This window comes from Nannospalax galili, unplaced genomic scaffold, assembly GCF_000622305.1.
Source record: "Nannospalax galili isolate Female #2095 unplaced genomic scaffold, S.galili_v1.0 scaffold461, whole genome shotgun sequence".
Lineage (NCBI taxonomy): Eukaryota > Metazoa > Chordata > Mammalia > Rodentia > Spalacidae > Nannospalax > Nannospalax galili.
This window is the reverse complement of record NW_008349975.1, coordinates 5,342,331-5,366,176: the sequence shown is the minus strand read 5'-3', so window position 1 is coordinate 5,366,176 and position 23,846 is coordinate 5,342,331. Positions and strand designations below refer to the sequence as shown.

Below are 23,846 nucleotides of genomic sequence, written 5' to 3'. Positions count from 1 at the left end.
TAGTCATTTATCACCAACCTTTGTATCTGACCTAACATCCCTTTCACTGAAAGGCTTTGGAATGTATTAATATATTAACTGACCACTATCTTACATAAACCCCAAAGATAGGAACGTTATCAGAGACCATCTGAAACCTATAAAGATTTCCCCCACCTTGCTATATAACTCAGCTGATATCTCTCACCAAAGTATCTGCTAAATGTATTGATAAATGACTATCATTTGTTCTGTAATCAAATAGCCTGTTTCACAGTAGAATGCTATTTAAGACAGCCCAAATCTGTGTTCTGGGGCATAGTCACTCATATGTGGCTGAGAATAAACTACCTTTTTTTTTTTTTTTTTTTTCTCAGACGGGTTCTTCCTGACTCAAAAATTACAAAGCTGAAAGCAACAATAAACATTTTATTTCCCAGGGTGGGCAGGGGATTAAATAAAGTTATCCATGTAAAGTGCGCAACGAAGCAGCTGTGCTCAGTAAGGGCTCAGTAAGCAGTGGCTCTTAAAACCACTGTCTACTTCATATTTTATCTCAATTTCTTCATCTGTCATTAAAATGCTTAACATTTTTATGATACTGCCTTAAAGTACCAGGACACAGCAGTCAAATATACCTAGAGGTGAATACTGGCAGACTACAGAGCTTCTTCCAAAAGTTAAGCTGAAAGCTTAGCACATATAATGCTCTAATATCCAGCAGGCCTGTCCTCCTTCTTGGTTCTGTTTGCCATGTCAGATTATCTGTATTGCTTCTTGAAGATTTGAGTTGCTATCTTGTATATTTCCCCTTCAGCATCACATAGTTACAATAATAACCTTAATATCCTTTTTAGAAACATCTATTATCTGGATCATACTTGAGTTGGTCTTAAATGTTTCTCCCTCTGAAATGGATTAGCATGATTCTGGTTTTTTATTTGCTGGCATATTTGTACACTATACTCTGAATACTGTGGGTATGATGTGGTAGAAATGCTGGATTTGGTATATTCTTCTAAAAAATGTTATTTTAGTCTCAGCAGACAGTTAATTTGGTGAGATTCAGCTACAAACTGTATTGGGTAGTTGATTGGCTTTTGAAAAAAATAGCATTTTTATTTTTTTGAAAATTTCATATATGTTTATTGATCCCATCCATACCAACTCCCCTTTTCCAACTTCCCCCAGAACCACCCCCAAATGTTCCCCTCTTTTCTCCATGTCTTTTTTAGTTTTTAAATAACCCACTGAGTTCAAATAGTGTTGCATGAATGTGGAGCCTCCACCGGAGCCCAGCCAACCTACCAGTGGTCACACCTCTGAAGAAAAATGGCTGTCTCCTAGGAGCCAACTGTTGGGGACCCCTGTTGTGAAGTAGTAGTCTCTCCATGTCCGGACAGCTCATGAGCTCGGTTTTCAAATGCAGATGGCTCCTTTCAGCAGAGTACCTGGCATCCTCCTGACTCTCCTTTTGAAGTGCCCACCGTTTATTCTCTAACATAAACATGGCCTCTGGCTCTGTAAAAACCATACTTTCCTGTGTGCTTTTTCAAGTAGTCTGGCAGCATGGCGAGGGCCCATTTCCACTCACAAATGACGCATCCCCAAAGTACCTATCAGCTAAAGCCTTTTACCACCACCTCCACATTATAAGTATCCTAGTTTCCTCTCAATTATTGAAGGAACTGGAAGGAACTGGATCACGGAGACTTGGAGCCAAGCAGAGTCATTAATAAAGAGCTCTGACAACTGACCAAGATGATTCCTGTCTCATTGCTTACAACCTAGCCTTCCCGGGAAGGTCTGCCTTTCCGTCACAATGGGGCATCCTAAAAGTACCTATCAGCTAAAGCTTTCACCACTACCCCCATGGTATAAAATGTCCTGGTTTTCTCTCAATATTGGAGCTGGATCACTAGGAGCTAGGAGCTGAAACACTGAGACTTGGAGCCGAGCTGAGTCACTGAATAAAGAGCTGTAACACGGATTAAGCTGAATCCTGTGTCTCACTGCCTATGATCCAGTCTCTCCAGGGGGCGATATCCTTCCGTCATCGACTCACGGAGACCTAGCTTTAGCTGCCTCCTACCTCTCCTTGTGACCCAGCAGCTGACGGGTCCCGAACTCAGAGAGAGAGAGAGAGCACAGGGTGAAATTAGGGAGGAACTCGGCCGGGCAAAGCCCCGACAGCAGAGACTTTCAGCACTCAAGCGGCGGACAGCGACACGGGACGCGACCAGACCTGCCTATCCTCCAGGTGCGCAGCGGAGATGCAGACGCCCGCGGGACCCGCCTCGCCATTCCGGCTGCACGCAGGGGCCCCGAGATCCCTGCGCGCCCCATAGCCAACAACTGCAAATAACTCCTCAGGTAGTGGTGGGGCCTCATGAGATCCCTCCCACACCTGTGGTGGAAGTTTCACTGGCTTAATTTTGTGCAGGGTAATCTCAGCGGCTGTGAGACCAAGAGTACAAATCATGCCCAGAAGACAGCATTAAACAGAATTCCCCATCTTCTAGCTTGGCTCTTATATTCTTTAACTCCTCTCTTCTACGATACTCCCTGACCCTTGAGATGGAGGAGGACTGATATAGAAGTTCCATTTAAGGGTTGAGTGGTCCCAGTGTCACTTATTTTCAGCCCCTTGACCAGTTATAGACTGTATTATCCACTGCCCACTGCAAAATGAAGCTTTTCTGACCAATGTTGAGAGCAGCACTAATCTATGGGCATAAACATAAATATTTAGAAGGCAGTTTGACAACATGACTATTTAACAAAACAGTAATAGTAGTTTTCACCCTAGGGCTTAGGACCTCCCCTGTGATGGGCTTTTGATCAGGTTTACAGTACCAGGTATAATTCTTTCCTGTGGTGCAGGCCTTAAATCTAGTGAGAAAGCAGTTTGTTAGCACTATGACCTTCATGCCACTATTGCACAAGTGGGCACATCTTTCCAGCAAGTCAGTATTGTAGCATGCAAAGTTTAGCACTACATAAGACTACCAATAAACCCCACCCCAACATCCTGCATAGTGTCTTCTAGCACCAAGAAATGTAGCCAGCAGACTTTCCCAGTCGATTACAGGCTGATTTCTCTAAGACCTGCAACAGAAGTGTATGGTGTCTTCAGCAAAAGGGTCTTACCTTCTAGTTTTCTAGTTATGGTTGGTGATTAAAAGCAACAGCAATAGCCTGTTGTTTAGGGGATCTCTGGGACTTCGCTGACCAACCACTCAGAGGTATCCCATGACTGGCACTGGCATTTTCATTTAATAACACATGCCTTCTGCCTATGTCCACTCATGAAGGGTACTGCTGCTCATACTTTTTAAAAAAGTCGCATTTTTACATGAGCTAACAAAGCAGTGTGTTTCCATAAGGCTTTTTCATACCCTTCTGACCCTATCGTCACTTAAACCTTTAACCCCCCACCATCAATCAGCTTTTGCTTCACTTCTTTTTATCATTATTATCAGTCCATGCATCTCACAAAAGAATGGTATAGGAACCAGTCAATGATTCAGACGGAATCCTGTTTTCAGTTGCATGCTTTGGGGCTGGAGCTTTATGAAGCCGTTTTGGCAGTGGGCTCCTTCTCTCCCTGCTGCACATCATTTGCTTCTTCCTTATTAACACACACACTCTGTTTCATGTCAGGGTGGGTGACACTACCAGTTGTCCAGTTCAGTTCTTCCTCTGTCACACAGATTTGTTGCCTTGTTGAGCTATTGGTGTTATGATCCCTGATCTTAGGGTGGTTCTAACTTTGCTTTTTCAGTGGAGAGTGTTTAACATAAAACACATGTTCTGTTCTTGGCAATCATTTCATATGTTATTAACTCCTGTAGTGCTGCATGGACACATTAATGGTAGAAAGGGGCTTGCTTCCCTTTTAAAATACATATTGACTCTTCTCTGAAAGGAATTTTCCACAAATACAGAAAAACCTTCAGGCAGATGGCTTTTCTTTTCATTTGCAAAAGAATCATAGCTATTTGGATTAAATTTAAAGAAAAAAGGGGGAGGGAGACCAAACAAAACTAGGAGTAAAATTATAACATCAGGGATGTAGGTCTGTGGTAGAGTGCTTACCTATATGGGCAAAGGTCTGGGTTTTATTAACAGTATCACAGAAAGAAGAAAATCATGATAAAATGTGTCAGATTAGATTGTGGCAAAAATACCTAAGAAAGTCAACTTTAAAGGAAAAATCTGGTTTATGTTCATCAATTCAGAGTTTCAGTTTATGGTGGGTCATCTCCATTGTTTCCAGACAGCAGAGAAAGGAAGTGGCCAGGGTCCAAACGTCAACTTCAGAGGCATTCCCCAAGTAACCCAACTGTCCCCTCCTGGGCTCCTAAGGCTGTGACCATATCCTAATATTGCCACAGGCTGGTGACTAAACCTATTTCAAAAAGTTTTTGTAGGGGTGGGAGAGAGATGGCTCAAGTAGTTAAGAGTAAGTACTGCTCTTGCAGAGGACCAGAGAGAGAGGGTGGGGGGAAACATAAAAGAGAAAACTTTTGGAGGGCACTTCAAAGTTATAGCAATACAGTTTAGAAATTGACTTACTTTTCAAAGTAATAAAAGATGTTAAAAATCAAGATAGGAAGCTTTTCACAACAGGTTTGCTATCAGAACACAGGTGTTATGAAAACCATTGCTAACTTGAAGCCAAAATGGGAAAGAAAAAGACATCAATATTGTGGTCATTGGACACAGAGATTCGGGCAAGTCCACCACTACTAGCCATCTAATCTACAAATGTGGTGGGATTGACAAATGAACCACTGAAGAATTTGAGAAGGAGGCTGCTGAGATGGAAAAGGCTCATTCGAGTGTGCCTGGTCTTGGACAATGTAAAGCTGAGGAGTATGGTATCACTATTGACATCTCCCTGTGGAAATTTGAGACCAGCAAATATTATGTGAGTATCATTGATGCCCCAGGACACAGAGACTTCATCAAAAACTTCATTACAAGCACATCTCAGGCTGACTATGCTGTCCTGATTATTGCTGCTGGTGTTGATGAATTTGAAGCTGGTATCTTCAAGAATGGAGAGACTAATGAGCATGCCCTTCTGGCTTACAACTGGGTATGAAACAGCTTATTGGTGGTGTCAACAAAATAGATTCCACTGAGTCCCATACATCCAGAAGAGATACAAGCAAATTAAGGAAGTCAGTTCCTACATTAAGAAAATTGATTACAACCTGACACAGTAGCATTTGTGCCAATTTCTGGTTGGAATGGTGACCACATGCTGGCTCCTAGTGCTAATATGCCTTGAATCAAAGGATGGAGAGTCACTCATAAGGGTGGAGGTGCCAGTGGGACCACACTTCTGGAAGCTTTGGACTGTATCCTACCACCAACTCATCCAACTGGCAAGCCTCTGCGACTGCCCTTCCAGGATGTGTACAAAATTAGTGGTATTGGTATTGTCTCTGTGGGCAGAGTGGAGACCAGTGTTCTCAAACCTGGCATGGTGGTTACCTTTGCTTTAGACAATGTCACAACTGAAATAAAGTCTGTTGAAATGCACCATGAGGCTTTGAGTGAAGCTCTTCCTGGGGACAACGTAGGCTTCAATATAAAGAATGCTGTCTGTCAACAATGTTTGATGTGGTAATGTTGCTGATGACAGCAAAAATGACCTACTAGTGGAGCTGACTTCACTGCTCAGGTGATTATCCTGAACCATTCAGGCCAAATTAGTGCTGGCTGTGTCTCTGCACTGGATTGTCACAGAGCTCACATATCTTGCAAGTTCACTGAGCTTAAAGAAAAGATTGATCACCGTTCTGGTAAGAAGCTGTAAGTCAGTCCCAGATTTTCGAAATCTGGTGATGCAATCATTGTTGGTTCTAGGCAAGCCCGTGTGCATTGAGAACTTCTACTCTTTTATTCTCCTCTGGGTCGTTTTACTGTTCATGACATGAGGCAGACAGTTGCTGTGGGTGTCATCAAAGCCGTGGACAAGAAGGCTGCTGGAACTGGCAGTCACCAAGTCCGCCCAGAAAGCTGAATAAATATTATCCCTAATACCTCCCACCCCAGTCTTTCTTAAAAAGTGGTGTAAGAACAGTCTCAGAACTGTTTGTCTCAACTGGCCATTTAAGTTTAATAGTAAAAGACTGGTTAATAATAACAATGCATTGTAAAACCTTCAAAAGAAAAGGGGAATGCGGGGTGGGCACTGTAGAGCTGTGTGTGTGTGTGTGTGTGTGTGTGTGTGTGTGTGTGTGTGTGTGTGTAGCAGTTTTAAGTTATTAGCTTGTAGAATCAGTGCTTTTTAATAGAACAACTTGACCAAAAATCTGTCACAGAATTTTGAGACCCATTAAAACAAGTTTAATGAGAAAAAAAAAAAAATTAGAGCTAGGAAATCATTTAAAACATTTCTCTTTAAACGTATGCAGGTAACTTCTGTTTTTAAATACCACTTTAATAGTTTGGATCTCCATAACATTCTGTGAAAACACATTAAGTTATTCACAGGTTCAGCATATCTCTAGCTGAAAAGGAACTTAGTATTATTGAAGAGACTACTGCTTTTCATAAAGGAGACCTTACATCTTAAATTGTGTTTCATCATATATTATCCAGACTTAGCAGTAGAAAAAAGTATTCATTGCAGAGTATCTTATAATTTTATATGATTGATAGTCTTCTCCTAAAAACAAATAAATTGCTCTTCCCAATAGAAGTTAAGAGACCAAAAGCATACTAAAAATACTTTATTGCCAATGCTACATGAATTAAATACACATTTTAAATGAGATGTACCATCCAGAGTGAAATATAGTACATTCATTATGATAAAAGAAAAAGATAACTCACATTTAACAAAAGAATGGTTTTCAAATACTATAGTATGTTAATTTACATGTTCCGTAAGTATTCTATAGTTTTTCTGTTAAATAAAGGAGATTAAATATTGTGAAAAGTTTGAAGAGTTTATATGCTGGATAGTCTTTAAAAAGAGAAAACATTAGCATCCTGGAATAATTTTAATTCCCGGCCCATTTTCTGCCCACTGGAAAAAATTACATTGTTTTTCTTTCTCAAAAGGACACACAAAAAATTTCTTTCCATTATTAGGTCCAGTCTTCAGCACTGTTCTCATGATGGAGCGCTTGCCATGTTTGCAGAATGGGAAGGACAGGTCTGCCCACTAGGGAAGAAAGGATAAGACTAAAAAGTATAGACAGAAGTTACAATGATGAACAAACAAGACCAGCCTCATCTGATGCGACACCTGTTTCACTGCTATGATTATTAATTTGACATTTGTGAAACAGACATGCCATTAGTTGCTGCCCTAAAAAATTCATATATTTAAGAAGCATTTCATTTAAAATTCTGTTTGAATCATATAATACACTGTCCAAATTCCTAGTTTATCTTTATATAAAGGCAAGTAGAGTTACTTTCTTTTATTTGGAGTAACTGAAAATTATCAGAACCTTGATATTATGCAATCACCAGTGTCCCAGGTATATGTCTGTTTTAGTTAAAATATTATCAAATATTTGTAATAATTGTAATACTAAATTCTGTTGGTCTCCCAGGAAAAGAAAGAACCCAATAGGAACTTACCCAGACTGAAGGCAGAGCCTCCTTTATTCTCAGTAATTTTGTTTTCAAGAGAGGAATGAAAGGAGTTGTAACAGCAACATAAAATCTTAATAATATTTTCCCAGTATTCTTAAAAATGGTCCTTAAGGAAATCTATGGGTTTAATATGATAGAACCACATCTTAAATGTAAGACCTAAAATCATCAAATTTAACCGGGGAACATCCTTATGAAAGTTTGCACACTGAATATAGATATTTTATTTCTCAAGAAGCCAAACCAGGATATTTTTGCTCCAGAATTGAAACAGATCAATATTTTCTTTTTTTTCCATTAGACACTATATGAAGTGTAGCTAGGAAAAATGTGTATTTTTAAACATTAGACTTACACTCAGCGTGGTAAGTCTCTCACTGAAGAATGCAGACAAGGAGACTGACTAAAGGAACTCGATTCCTGTTTCCTATATCAAATTTGTTTTCAGGGCAAAATCTATACACCAAAAATAGCACGAGATTAACAGGTGCCATCATTTTTTTTTTCAGGTTACACTTGTAGGATTCACCAAGGTTATTACAAACCAAAGGCATTTCAAGGATTATACACTGTTTTTCTCATGTACTCAAAATTAAGTCAAAGGTTTTTTTATGTGAATAACTGTTTTGCCTGCATATGTGTACCATGTGTATACAGTGCTTGAAGAGACCAAAAGAGGGTGCTGTATCCCGCGGAACTGGATTTACCCAAGGTTGTTAGTCCTGGAGGAGTAGCCAGGGCTCTTAACCACTGAGCCATCATCCAGCCCCCACGTCAAAGATTGAGGATGAACAAATTCTTATTTTGGACTATGAACCACATGAGTACTTTTAATATTTCTTAAGTCATTTGTGCCCAGAACTCATTACATATCCCAGTCTGGTCTCACACACAAGATTCTCCTGCCTCAACTTGCCAAATACTGGGATTACAAGTGTGAATTATACCTGGCCTCCATATCTATCATTGTGAATTAAGAACATTTTTATACTTGTGATTACAAATATGAAACTCTCTAGTGATATAATAGCTGTTTTATTATTAAAGTTATTTATTGACACTCTCTGAATTTTAGATTATTTAACATCCAGACAGAATAGACAGAACACTAATGTACTCAATAGCTTCAGTTGTTAACTTGACACATCTGGGAAGCAGGACCCCTCCATTAGGAATTTCCTCTATTGGACTGGCCTGAGGTATGTCTATGAGGCATTTTCTTCATTGGTAAGAGACATGGGAGGGGGAGGGCCCAGCCCACTGTGCATGGTGCCACCCCAGCCAGGTGGTCCTGGGTTGTATAAGAAAGCAGGCTAAGCACAGGTCAAAGGAACAATTCAGTAAACAGCATTCCTCCATGGTCTGTGCTTCAGGTCCTGCCTCCAGGTTCCTGCCCTGGCTTCCTTCAATGATGAACTGCAATTGGGATGTGTAAGCCAAATAAATCTTTTCCTCTCCACGTTGGTTTTGGTCAGAGAGTTTTACCACAACAAGAGAAACTAAACTAGAAGAAGTAATGTGGCTATTTAAAATGGAAAGGTAAATCCAGGTATATACTGGTGTATGCCCTTAATCGCAGCACTTGGCAAGATACTGTTTCAAATAAATAAATAAATAAAAAGTAAACAAACTGCTATTTATTACATTGTAATAAGCAAAATCCAGTTGCACTATAGTAAGCACGGTAAAAATTTCACATACCTTAAAAAATTCACATTGTGCTTCTCTGGGTAGAGGACAGGCATAAAATTGCCTCCCCTTGTTCTCACCTTCCTTCCTCACAACTCGGAGAGCACAAAGACGGTTGTGTTTCCTGCACCGAGGATTGCCAGCATTTAAGGAACAAGAGTCATCTGGCATAGTCTGGAGTTCACTGTGATAACACATTACAAAATAACAGCAGTATAACATTAATAAAGGATCATGCATGCCATGTCACCACAGCCACTTGGAATTACAGCTATACCAAGCACTTCCACCAAACGGTGGGCCATGATCAACATTAGCCCATTACACTTGCCTTTTGTTTCCTCTGGTAATGGTAATTCACTTCTAAAGTCACCATGTGCCTAAAGCACAAAACTGAAACTTTCAAAGTATCTACTATATTGTGTTTTCTTAAATTTTCATTTCTGATACTCAGTTCTTCCCTTACCAAGTATTACAGTATATTCCCTTTTATTTCCTCTAAGATATTCTCTAGTCTTTCAGACCTCTGGGAATGTGTTCATATGAACTTGCAACAATGGTGACAGCCTGCGGACTCAATAAGACAAGGACCAGAACAGAAGTGGAGAAATGGGCAGCAGGCCCCAAACTTGGCCCAGGAACTATTGGCAACTGATTACTGAGGGGTGAGGAAGAGTTGATATTTGTTATGGGAGTGACTCCAGATAGACTGACTAGACTGCAGTGGATGAACTTGCACGGAGAGACATTTGGGTACAAATGCTTGCCTAGAAAGGCCTTAATATGTATGACAGAATGCATGAAACCTGTGGGCAGGCTGTGGGGGAGGGGTGTAAATAGGGGAAGGGGTCTAAATTTGATTAGGATCTGTTGTATGAAATGCACAAAAACTCAATAAAAATAAAATACAGAGTATTTGGAGAGCGTCCCTAAACACAGTGAACAAAGTCCAGGAGTCAGCCTTGATCTTTAGCTATATAAAGTTTTCTTCTTGGAAAAAAATATAGGTTCATTATTTTTAATTTTCCGTATCTTGCCCATTTTTTTTTTTTTTTCAGGGTCTCCCTAGTCCCAGCCTGCCTGGAAGTCACTATGTGGATCAGGCTGGCCTCAATCTCACAGAGATTTGCTTGCCTCTGCCTCCTGAGGGCTGGGATTAAACACATGCACTGCAACTAGGGCAGAGCTTGCTACATTTATATAGACTTTTAATTAACCAGTTCAGAGAAAAAGTGTTAACAGTAATAAAACAAGCCATGAGGACCCAGTGACAGATCGATGTGCTTGGCATGTGCAAGACAGGTGTGATGGTGTGATTGCCAGCAACAAAACAATCCAAAACAACTGTAAAAATAAAAACCAAACAACAAAAAGTATCAGAAGTCCTTTCTCTTGATGTCCTTATTTTTTATCATTTTTTATTTTAATTGTTTTTTGGTTTTTTTTTTTTTTTTGGTCTTTTTGAGACAGGGTCTCCCTGTAGCCCCAGCTGGCCTGGATTTGCTCTAGAGACCAGGCTGGCCTCAAACTCACAGAGATATTTTTTATTGTTTTAATAATAAAATAGTCTGTTTTTCACTTTGTGGGAAATTTCTAAAGAACAAAATAATTTTTTAAAATACCTAAAAAGCAGAAGCATCTTCCCTTCCACTTGGCTTCCTAGACGACATTTTTCACACATTGTTTCTATAATGATGCCTCAAGGCAGCATATCTGTATCTAATTGAAACGCTCTTATAATATCATCTTTTACTAGTGATGAAATTGGTTTAAACTCCTTTGTAAAAAAGATGACTTCATATATTACTTTAAAAATATTTGTTGGGATAGACTTAATCTAAGGGCTTAAAAACAAACTGTTCATATAGCAACCATTGAAAGTAAGTAAAGGCATTGGATATTATCCAAGGATATTATCATTAAATGTGTTATCTGTAATGATTTTGTTGTTCCTCTTTTCAAGGGTGGTTGGTGGAGGATATCTTATAGTGATGGCTTATACCAAATCAGAAATATAAAAGCCAAGAGGCACCAAATGGCCTTTTGTTTCCCATAATTGTTCCTTGCATCATGAGATAGAGGCCAGGACAGCCGGGTATACCTAGAGACCTAGAGTTCCAGGCCAGCTGGGACTACAGGAAGACCCTGTTTCAAAAATAAAAAAAAATAAAATAAAAAAAAGAGGGAGAAACAAAATGAAGATGTTAAGAATATTAGTAGAAATAAATGAATGTGGGTTATTAAAATATACACACATAAATACATCATTTTATATATTATTTTGCTGGTGTCTAGCTTCTCAGGATGTTGAAACAAGAGCGCAAGTTCAAGGCTAGCCTGGGTAATCTTGCTAGATCCTATCTTAAATGAAAAAAGGAAGGGCTAGGGATATAGCTTAGTGGAGTGTGTGTGTACTGTGAACAGGGCTTTAGCTGCAACACCTAATACAGGAAAACAAAACAAATCAAAACACCAAAAACATAGCTTTATATATTATTTTTAAGTTGGCTGGCTTTGGTAACATTTAGTTCAACACTTCCTAACCTACTCCCCCTAACTTTTAACTCAAAATTTCATAAATGTAAAAAGATATAGATTAGTTAGGTCTGAAGCTATTCTGAGAAGTCTAGTGTTGGAGGACAGAATTAAAGGGGAGAGACTTCAAAGTCTCGCCTCTGCTTCAGTTCTGTCTGTGTCTCTCTTGGTGTTAAGCTAAAGCAAAAGCTAGTCATGTGCTGTCTTAGCCTTGATATCCAGAGTGTGTTCTGCTGACTTAAAACATTAACATCATCCTGGGGCTCTTTAGACATACCAAATTATCTACCCTTCCTCCAAATCCCTGTGGAATCAGACTGTTAACAAGATTCCCAGGTGATTCATATGCACATTAAGTTGAGAAGCACTGAGTTAATATAGCCACGTTACTGGGTGCCACCTGTGATCACAACAGCTCTAAATATGCACAGCTAACCTTAATTTTATGATAGAAAACATTATCCAGGCTAATTAAATGTTCTGCTTAATTGAGGATATCTTGATTCCTTTTTGTTTCAATCATTATTTAAAAACTTTCTAAAGTGTAGTGGAGCATTTCCCTAGGTAAATTTAGCACAGAAAATAGTCTAACTCATTTTGGTGATTAGGCTCACCATTTGGTTATGACATAAGTGGCATAGTAAAATAATAGCCTAGAACTTGGCAAAACCTTTTCAGACACATAGGCTGTGGGTCTCTGCGGCAACTATTCAATTCTGTTGTTTGTAATACAAAATAACTAAACAAATGGAAATGAAACTTGACACAAACAGCTGTTAGGCTGGATCTGCCTGTAGTTTGCTGTGTAGACGTCATCAGAATCAAAGAATCAGAGACAGATAAAACTAGAGACAGATAAAACTACTTTCGAGAAGATAGTTGATTTAATTATACTAAATTTACCACCTGGAAATATTTTTGGCATAATCCAACTGAATGTCGATTTGGTCATTCAAGATTATCTCAAAGACTAAAATAAACAGAAATTAACTGATTCTAGATGGTCTGGTTCTAAAATTCTGAGGCACTGAGAACTCCAAGAGTCAATCCAGAAACCAGTGCAAGGTATCAGTCATTAGTACCTGCACTTGAATTTAGAAGTAAGCTTTCCAGTCAGCTGATGGCAACAAACAGGAAAATGTGAATGATTTTGATAGCATCCTTCCACTCTTCTATGTGACCCTTTGTATCATGTTCATCCTAGAACCTGGGCTTTCTTGAATATGTATCATCACATCCCTGTTTAAAATAACTGGGTAAATGATGAAACCTATTCTTAGTAGCTGTTACTAACTGCTTAAAAATGGTTTACGTGGGCTGGACAGAGAGCTTAACAGTTAAGAGCACTTGCTGGTCTTCCAGAGGATCTGGTTCCCAGGGCTCACATGGCAGCTAACAACCATCTCAAACTCCAGACTTCAGTGCCAGGGGATCCAATGTCCTCTTCTGGCCTCTGTGGGCACTGTACGACACATGTGCACTTATATACATGCAGTAAAAAAAAAAAAAATTCATGCACATTAAATAAAAATTTAAAAATAATTTTTAAAAAGTCGGTTCAGTTGGCCAAGTGTGGTGGCACACACCCTTAATCCCAGCATCCAGGAGGCAGAGGCAAGCAGATGTCTGTGAGTTCAAGGCCAGCCTGGTCTACAATAGTGAGTTCTAGGACAGCTGGGACTACAGGGAGACCCTATCTCAAAAAGGCCAAAAAAAAAAAAAAAAAAAAAAAAAATTGGTTCAGTTATCTAATTCGTAATCTGATAACTGGAAAACATTCAAATATATGTAAAGACCAATCAAAAAATAAGCCTCATTAACATAACATGTATGTGGTGCCAGTGAGATCAGTAATTACGAGAACAAAAGCCAAATTAATTACCCTCTAATTATTAAAGAAAAATAAACTGGCTATAAATTCTAAGTGGGCCACCTGCTTTAATAACATTATGGGGTGAGCCTCTGCTAGGCATCTTGTCCACAAGATGAACACTCTAGCTGCCAGACAAGGAGAAAAATGAAATAAATGACAGTAATTTGCAATTTATTCCTTATAAAGTCACTGGGTGCAGAAGGGCTACTGGGTGAATTTATCTCATCACTTGACATTTATTCTGCTGGTTGATTTTGATTGATTGTGGACTCTGTCCTGGTGCTTCTCTCTTCAGCACAATACACATGGCTGCAGCATTTCTAAGTAATGTTGTGCACTGTGATTAATCATATGATTCCACTGCTAATGGTTATGAAGAAATCATTTAAATTTAAGGTTACATTAATGTTTTCTTAAAATCCCTAATGCATTAGTTAAATCATCTGAGTTTTTTAAAAAGCATGAAGGAAATAAAAATATGCCAAGATATTTCACCAAGGTACAATGGGTGGCAGAGTATTTTAAATGATCCTTCCACATCCTTCCAGTTAAGCCAGTACACAGAAAAACTGCTTAAAAACAATTTCTCCTACAGGATAGGCTCCCAACTTGGACTTTAACTCCTTCCTGATTTTTATCATTATGGTTACTGTGAAAATGTATCCAGTCATCTAAAAGTTCAGCCCACACAGCTCAATTTAAATGTAACATGATCAGCTATGTTGTTAAGTTAAATCGGTAATGTTAAACATGAACACGATATTTTGAAAAATATCAGTTAAGGGCCAATTATTATTAACTGATGATAAAAGATTTAGAGGTGGGATAGAAGTTTGAAAGAAATGGATATATTGGGCAGTAATTGTCTCAGAACTGTTATGAAATAAGCTTTAAAGATTCCGAGTTTGGATTAGGCGTTTACCCCAGGTGTTCCCTCATCCCACTGTCCAGAGGAGGAATCACACAAACGGTAAAGCCATAGCTAAAACCAGAGGAGCAGGGAAAAATCACAATCCCCTGAGGCTACTTTAGCATCTATAGTAACTCTGTCTACCACTGGCCAGAAAAGACATGGGTAGGAAGAAGAGCGTTTGTGAACACGTTATACACTCTTCACTGGAAAATCTTACAAAGGGCTGGTGAGATGGCTCAGAGGTTAAAGGTGGTGCTGCCAAGCCTGATGATCTGGTTTGATTCCTGGAACCTACGTGGCAGGTGAGAATGGACTCCCACGAGTTCTCCTTGGAAATATCAAAAAAAAAAAAAAATTAAGAAGTGCTACAATTATGACACCTAATTTTTTAATGAGGAAAAAAAAAGCAGCTTGGAAAAAATTTGTGGAAGGATGCTTTTCCGTTGGAGGCATGACAGGCTGTGACAGGAAGCTCAGGTAATCAGAGGAGATGGGGGTAAAGGAAGGTCAGCAGGGGCTGGCTGCAGGAGCTGCTGCTGAAACTTTGTGAATAAGCAGGATCTTCTCCTGGCCATGTAGCTGGTAGCTCCATAAAACATGCCTGGCGTGGGTGGTACATAACTGGAGTTGTAAGTTTTCATTTTGGATATAAAAAGAACATGGATGCTCTTTGGGACTTTTTTGGTTAAAATAGAGAAAAACCACCCCACATGGCTGACATGCAGCTACTTTTTAAAACAGAAACGCCAATAAGGTATCTCTGGTTTCTTTTTCTTTTTCTAATAGATGCAATCACTAAACTTTTATAAATGATGTTCTCAGAACTGTTTTTCAGTGGGAGGAGATTGAGATGGGCCTCAACAGATGGCAACGGCACTCACACTGCTTTGATCGTACCACGGTGAGAAAGCAAAAGTCATTCAGTAGAAACCATAGTTCAAATTTTGAATTTCGATCTTTTTGCAGGTTAGTAACAAGCCAGAAAATAATATGTTTCAATGCTGGACAACAAGCTATGGTGCTCAATCAGCAGCAGACATGGGAGGGAAATAGCACCCTTCCGTGTCCTGTGCTGTTAAATTAATGTGTGGTGGGCTGAGTGTATTGAACGCAGTTTCAACTTATGACAGGTTTATAAGTGCATAATTACCTTGTAGCTCAAGGAATGTGTATATAACCACTATCAGCAGTGGATATCGATAACAGGCATGATTACAGGTGATTTAAATATTTTTCTATATGTTTTCCAAATATTTCAAATTTGGTCATATGGTTACAGTCAAGGAAAAAAAAAAAAAAAATCCTTGCTGCAGATGCAGCAAAATCTGTTTCATTTCCTTCCTTCCCTAACATCAATAAGCTAGAGAAGGGAAGGGAAGCAAATTACTGTCATAACTTTTCAGTTTATGCAACTAAAATCAATTCAACTTCCTTAGTAATGGATGAATTTTCTGCCTTCTTAAAATTTTGAACAATACAAACACCTTAAACATCTCAAAAATACCTTAACAAAACCAATGTAAATATTGTAAAGGCCAAGGTTAGAAACATCATACCTGTTAGGAAACTCAGAGTCACTGCTTTTGAGGTCTGCTGCTGAGTAGTGGGCTGTTTTCAATTTTTTATGTGGTGAACTAAATAATGTAGACTGAGAGCAAACTGTAGGGGATATGTTTACTTTGTTGGATAGTGGAGTTGTAAAGTTTGTTCTCTCGTTGGAGGGGTGTTGTGTATCACTAAAACACAGGTTTGTAGGAAGAAAGTTTTGAAATTCCCCATCTATTATCTGGTTTTGGCTTTTTTTTCTGGCCAAAGTACTAGATTTATTGCTGAAATCAGTCAAGACCAGGGTCGTATTTCCAAACACAGTTTTTCTGTTGATCTTCACTTCTGTGTGTATGTTCTCAAAGTTATTACAAGGGTATTTCACTAAGTTGTAAAGGGCAATAGAATTTTCTTCACTCTTGGGCACCGAATCTGAAAAAAGAGATAAATAATTCTACAGTATTCCTAAAAATATACTATATTGACTATTTTTGAAATATATTTGATTAAAAAATTATTTCAGTTTGTTACAGTGAGCAAATATATATAACCATGATGCAAAGCTAACTTGGATATGGTATAATGAATAATCTTATGGTTTGGAAATAAAGTTATTATTTAAAATGTATAATGTTAACAACCTATAGGCACCCAAAGCTGGAGTTAACAAAGACTTATATTTGCATTGTATTATGTTTAAGCACTTAAACATTATTTAGCTATCAGTTCTGTTAATATTAGGCAAGGCATTAGGCAGTGGTAATTAAGAACTATGTCCCATAAAATCTCAGGTCAGCAGTTAGAGACAATGTGTGGGCTACCAGGAATATTTCTATGAATGACAGCACCAAATGAAAAGCTTAATTAATACAAGAAGAATTACAAACACTTGATGTTGATTAGAAGATAACATTTTAACAAATATCCTAGGATTTTGGAACCAGTATCACAATACAATCTAAATTAAAGTGAAAACATATGTCTTCATACGCAAAAATTAATCAGAAAATAGTTAATGCAATGTGTAAAGCCATTTTGTAATGTTGAACTAAATGTGGAAAACTAAGGCTGGTTTTCCAAGAGCGTTCTCTTTTGAGTGATACTTTAGAAGGAGGTGCAGTCACTCGGGCTACTTAGCAAAGCTGTTGGAGGGATGATGCCCGCCTTGTAGGCCCAAGGAACAAAACACAATACGGCAGCTAACACAATGTAGGGGTCCTGAAGTCAAGAATGAACTTTCTCATCTCTAATTGGAGAAAGAAATAACACTTGGAGAACACAATAGAAGCTGCATCAATGAGATGGCTCTTAATCACAGGTTTCCTCCGAGGTTTTACATTCTCTGAACGCACAAGATTGTGAGTTATAAAGAGTTATTTTGAAGGATTTCAATGAAATCAGTACAATTGTCTGGGTAAAGATTTTAATAACAAGGGGTAGGAAGGATAAAGAAGAAAAAAAATTCAGCATTTTTCAATTCCACCTGCAAAGATATTCTTACAGAAATCCTCCCTTTCAATTTATGAAATGCTTGGACTGAATAACAAACTCGAAAGTTGCTGAAATCTGCATAAAACAAAGCTTTATTGAATAATTCATTAGAAACAGTAGAGAACAGATGTGATCATCTCAGTTTTTTGAGATACAAAGGCACATACTTTTTTAGCAAAAGCATATTTTCCCTCCCTGCTTTCTTTCTCTTTCTTTTTTTTTTTTATATTATTCAACACATTATCAGCCTATTTTACATGAAAAGGCTGGCAAGTCCTTTCAACATTTGAGAAAGAAAGCATTTTATTTGGTTATGGACTATCAGGATGGAGTAAGATATATACCTGACTGTATAACAAATCTTTTTGGAAACTTAATTAACTCAAAATGAAATTTCAATCTTACCAGCAGGCCTTGAGGTCAAGCAAGCATCACACGCCTTGGCAGAGGGTCTGTTTATTAGGGTGCAGACCACACAGGTCCACTGCTCCTCAGATTTCTGAGCCACTAAATCCATATGGTGTTCTCCTCTTCCAGATGTGCAGCTGATGATTGTATTTCTAGTTGGCAATTTGCTGTAAAATAATTTTTTAAAATTAATCATTTATATTTGTACTACTTAATTCTTAAGCATTTGGGATATTTTAGAAACTATTATAAAACATTAATATTATTTAGAAGTTATCACTGATAGGTCTCATAACTATATCCTAAGCCCTACTAATTGCTTTTAAACTCAGAAATACGACTCTAAAAGAGCTGTGTGTTTTCTAAACCAACTCAAAACATCTGCTATAACTAGTAGGAAGTATTTTCCAAGTAATAATATTTTAAATAATTCACTTCAAAGTAAAGCCAAAATATTTATTCAACTAAACTAGAAAAAACAAATGCTGAAAATAGAACACTGAAAATAAAATGAGAGTTTTTACTTGACTTCTTGTACTCTGGAGAGAAACTTCTAGATTAGATTTTGGTTTTGTTTTTTAAGACAGGGATTCACTGTGTAACTCTGGCTGGCTTGGAACTGACTATGTTGACCAGACTGGCCTTGAACTTACAGATATCTGCCTGCCTCTACCTCCCAAGTCCCATTTAAAATTCTAGATTTTTAAAGATATTTGCTAAGCATGCATTAATTACTTAATCTTTAATGATGAAAAAAGATTATCTTTCCATCAGCTCTCTTCTCAGAAGACTATTTCAAATCTACTACATAATCATGAATAGATATATAGTTATTAGGTTAAGAAGCAAACAATAAAACTAATCTTGGAAACTAATCTTTTTTTCTTTTTTTTTAGTGACCAACGTAAACCATGATTCTCCACATGAACTCCATTGACCATTTGACTGTGTTAACAACACAGTGCTTTTCTAAAGCTCTGATACAGTTCTAGTGTCTGGTATTTGTGAAACTAAGAGGTATCACGGTGGTGTGACAGGTTCTGAAAGTTAACACTGAGAAAAGCTCTACTAGGAAAGGCTGCAGATCTTAAAGTTCAGATTCTTAAACTTTCTTTGACTTTCAGAGGTAGCCTTGACTTCAGTGACATCTTGCTCCTTATAGACAAATACACCACTCTTTACATTCAGGCTTGTTTGGTAAAATAATGAATAGCACAAGGAAATCTGAAAGTAAGATACATCTCATTAAGATTACTTTATCTTTACCTACCTTGACATTTAATGCTTAGCATGTCACCTGCATTTGGAATCTAACCTACAGCATTTGTTTAACTGACCTAATTTCTAGTCACTACAACTTACTCTGAAAGGCAACAGACTGCATTGCATTTATTCATAGTTAACACAATTTAAATGACCTTCAGGTTTTCAGTATGCTGCCATGCTTTATTACTGTCATTTTTTTCTATCCTAATCATAGGGGGTGTTTATTATTTTATATGGAGACTTTGGAAGCTCCTGCCAACCCCCAAATTCTCTGTATGGATATGTAACAGGAATCTTACACTCAACATGCTGTAGTAGGCTGAAGAATACCTCCAAAGATAACAAACAGGTACATTCTCAGTAAACAAGTGTTGCTTTATAAAGTCTTTGCAGATGCAATTAAAGCTATTGGCCCAGAGATCATCTCCATGGTCCTTTAACTCTAGTCACAAAAAGAGAGAAATGAAGGCAGACTTGATATGCACAGAAAAGGAGATGGTACTATTAAAACAGAGGCAGAGACTGCTATGATGCCGCCACATTGGGGAATGCTGGCAGCCACCCAAAGGTCAAAGAAACAAGGGACAGCTTGTCCCTTGGGACCTTCAGAGGGAGTACAGTCCAGCCTACACTTTGTGTCCAATGTCCAATGAAATTACTATTAAGCTTCCAGCATCCCAACTTGAGTGAATAAAGTTTTGATGCTTTATGCTAAATGTGTGGTAACTTTTTGTAAGAGTCACAGGACACTAGTGCAAATAAAATTCATGATCTTCCAACCTGTAATTCTACTATTCTGTCTCAAAAAAGGGCATTGTCTCAATTGATCAAGAAAAACAGCCAGACTTCAACCTATCATTTCCTCACATCTCACATTCAGTCCATCAGCAAATCCTACAGAGTCAGCAGCGAAGTCAAATGTACATTCTCTTAACATTCTGTGGCTTGGTATGTTCTTCATCAAGGTCCATCGTGGGGAATGAGAAAGGAATCACTCTACTATTCCTTTGGTTATAGGACCCTTTTAGATTATGTTTTAAACACCACAATGATGCAAGAAAACTGTCTTCCCCTCAAAAGCTTATTAGATCTACCAAGTTTAAGTCATCAGAGAGTTTCTTCCTATTTTCTAAGTACCCTCAAGTTGTTCCATCCCTCGGATATCTCCATAGGTATAAGAACTCGCTTACAAACAGCACTAAATTTCATTAATCTGCAACCAACTATCAGTACATTTCCACACAACATAGCTTTAAGATATGAGTATGTCTTTATTCAGGAATAAAGTAGCTGAACTCTCACATTTCTGGGATTCTCCAAATATTCTAAGTGTTTTCTTGTGCACATGCCCACATGCCAGTTGGTTTCTTTTCTCAGAAATCCTTTACCTTTTTTCTTTGATTAATTTGTGTTTCTTTCCTCATTAAACTTAGAAAGTAGAAATTAGCAGACAGATCTGGTTCCTCCTCCAGACCTCCCTTGCTAGTCACATAAGCACATCCCTTTGTAGCACATCCATCACTGCTTTAACCATGCATTTACTCCTTTACTTCCCACATTAGAAGCTGGGAACTTTGAGGGGCTGTATTATATTTTGCCTGAATTCCTACTACCTGACATATAATGGACTCTAATAAAGAAAGAAAATAATACATTATAAAAATTATAAAAAATTTTATAGAATGGACTCAGTTTTCTCTAATGAAGTAATATTCATGCAATATGAAGGCATACTAGCCTATATATAATTAAGAGTCAGTGACAAATTATATAGGTATTTAAAATGCACTGTGATCAATAACAACCAGAAAATTTGGGCAGGATTAATAATAGAGTTAATGGAGTTAACTGAGATCTTAGTGTGTGAAGGAACATCTGGATCATTTCTGTTGGGCTTTGCAAACTTCTTTAAGGTAACTTGAAATGACTTGATTGACTGATTGATTGATTGATTGAGGTGTTCCCTGGCACCTGGGGATTGGGTATAGCACCTCTGTCACACTAGGCAAGTACTCTACCACCAAGCTCTATCTTCAACTCTTGAAATGACTTTAAATTAAAATAAGAAATTTGAGATAATATAAAAAGTGCTCAGGTATTTAGCCAAAATTAGCCAAAATTAATGGAATATACTTAATCGTAGAAACCTGGGAATAGGGCAAATAATATTGTCTTTTCTCTTGCAGTGTATAGCTGATTTTCCAAACAAAGTCTTAAACTGAGTATCAATATATAAAACAGGGTTAGGATGTGATGGAAGAGGTATTAGAAGACCCAGTATACTTCTAGAACAGCAGGACCTTCCCTAACCCACCAGTAAGTCTAAATCTCTTTAAGGAATCCTGTGAGTCTTTAAAACCTCATTTCAAAAGATTCTGGAATTAACAATGGAAATATAAGCCTCTAATATTCATGGCCTCTTGTAGTATTTCATATGCATCCTGTTTGTACTGGTAATTTTAATGACTGTGCCATATACTGCTATGAAGGTATTTATATGATTAACTTTTCTCCTATGGCCATTTACCAAGGTGAGTGTACACTGGCAAAATATATAATCAGATTTTTATAGACTTGGACAGTTTCTCTGAACTGTCCATAATTCTGGAAAACAGAAGGCATCACTGTTGCCAACCAGTCAGGTCAGGTGATTAATGAAGTTTGTGTCCAAGTTCATTTTACAGAGGGTTCCCAAACCTATCCTGTGGCTATTTCCCCAGGTCGGGAATGCATAATTTTGAAAAGACAAAGGAACTGGCAGAATTATCACAAACATGTTTAGTAAATGCTTTGTTGGTTCATTAATATAATGTACATTCTAGAAGAATCATGTTGATTTTTACAATATTTCTAAATGAAAAAAACTTTTGATGATATTTACATTTCCCCAATTGTTGACTCATCCTGCTACTCAATTAAAAACCAAACTAAAACTAAGGGCTGGGTATCATCACTGAAGTGTGAGGTCTTCTCCTGAATTCAGAAGTGTCCCAGGAGCCACCAGCTTCAGCTCCCTCTGCTTCTTGACTGTTTTTTTTTTTTTTTTTCCAAAGGTTCCAACAGCTTTGAATTCTGTTCTCTTATGAGTAGCTTGGCAGTTCTTCAGTTGCATATACTGATTATAAGTCATTTAGTTAGATAATTTAAATTAGGTACCTTACCAGATGTCAACATGTTGAGGGTTTTCTTTCTGACAATGAGGACAGAAATATGTCATCCTGCTGTTCTCCCCTAAGCGACACATGGTAATTTTGCAGTGGCACTGACCACAATTAGGACGCTTATAAACCTTATAGTGCTTAGAGATGGCAGATCCTGTTTTATGGCACTGAAAAAAAAAATGTTACATTCAAAACTGTTGCTAAGGGAGACAAAGAAATTGTCTGAAAAATCAAGGCATCTCTGAAAATAATATCAAAATTTGCACATATTTCCATATAAAATTTTTTCAATGAAGAAAAAGGTATTGACAAAATTCAGTAATGTCTATCAAATAAGATTTGTATGAAATAATTGAGTCATTACATTTTAACTTATTAGTATTCAAAATTGTTCACTACTTTATCATCTTATCTAAATGATATATAAAAGTTCTATCTCTTAAAATGTCTTTTATGCTTTTAAGGCTTTCTTAATTAAACATAATTACATGGGTATAAGAAAAGGGGCAGATTAGCTTCAAATCTGATTGCTTTTAGAATGAGGAAGTTGCTCATTCACTTTCAACAGCCAAAAACCTTATTTCTAGGGGATAAAATTTAACGAGAGTATTTTCTTTGTTGACCTGATAAAGGCTTTTTTTTTTTTTTTTAAACTGTAGAGCTTCCCTAGAAAAGAAAAATCCAAATACCATTCTAACAGAGACTATGTTCCATTTTAGTCTAAATTCTATTTCAAAAGACATTTTGATTTTTCAGGCGCAGTTTTATTCTACTCACATACGTCTGATGCACCTACAAGGAAAATGTTTCTGGTTTACATCAGTAGGGTGGAAATGTAAAACCTCACAAACATGACTAAGTACAGGCTGAAAATTACACCAACACTTTATATTAATTTAAGCAGAGTAGTGAAATGCCCAGTTCTATCTCAGCAGAATGGACTGTTTTCTACATTCATTCCTTCTCTGCAAGAATAAATAGGCATAGATAATTGTAAAAGAGCCATTACTCAAGGCAGGTCCATACAGTAAGAGGTCTGTTACCACTTTAGGTCATTTAATGAAGACTGGTATAATACCTTCCTCTCCGAACACAGTAAAATTGCAATTTTGAATATACAAAGAAGACTATGGTGGAAAAACAGACTATCATCCATGATTAGAAGATGAAATGTATGTACTGAAGACTGTATGAGCATTATACAACTTTCAAAATTTATACGTTAGCAAGCACTTATTTCATCCTTAGAACAGGTCATATAGTACACAGTGAACTATTATCACACATTACAAATGGAGAAACTAAATATAAAATTATCTAAATAACTGAAGCCAAAGATAACGACTGGCAAAACTTGATT

The 23,846-nt window shown here is 37.6% G+C and overlaps 1 protein-coding gene and 1 pseudogene across 1 annotated transcript in view; one reads left to right on the top strand and one right to left on the bottom strand.

Annotated features, from left to right (window-relative positions):
* The first annotated feature begins 2,898 nt into the window (after positions 1–2,898).
* On the top strand, positions 2,899–6,020 carry LOC103745253 (annotated as a pseudogene).
* A 716-nt stretch (positions 6,021–6,736) lies between these two features.
* Positions 6,737–23,846, bottom strand: part of Neil3 (nei like DNA glycosylase 3) — a 47,425-nt gene continuing 30,315 nt past the window's right edge. The window contains exons 6-10 of the mRNA XM_008847155.2: positions 22,487–22,653; positions 18,057–18,226; positions 16,172–16,592; positions 9,307–9,478; positions 6,737–7,165 (exon numbers count right to left, since the gene is read on the bottom strand). Coding sequence (XP_008845377.1) covers positions 6,983–7,165; positions 9,307–9,478; positions 16,172–16,592; positions 18,057–18,226; positions 22,487–22,653 — 1,113 coding nt within the window. The 3' untranslated portion in view covers positions 6,737–6,982. The remainder of the gene's footprint in view (positions 7,166–9,306; positions 9,479–16,171; positions 16,593–18,056; positions 18,227–22,486; positions 22,654–23,846) is intronic.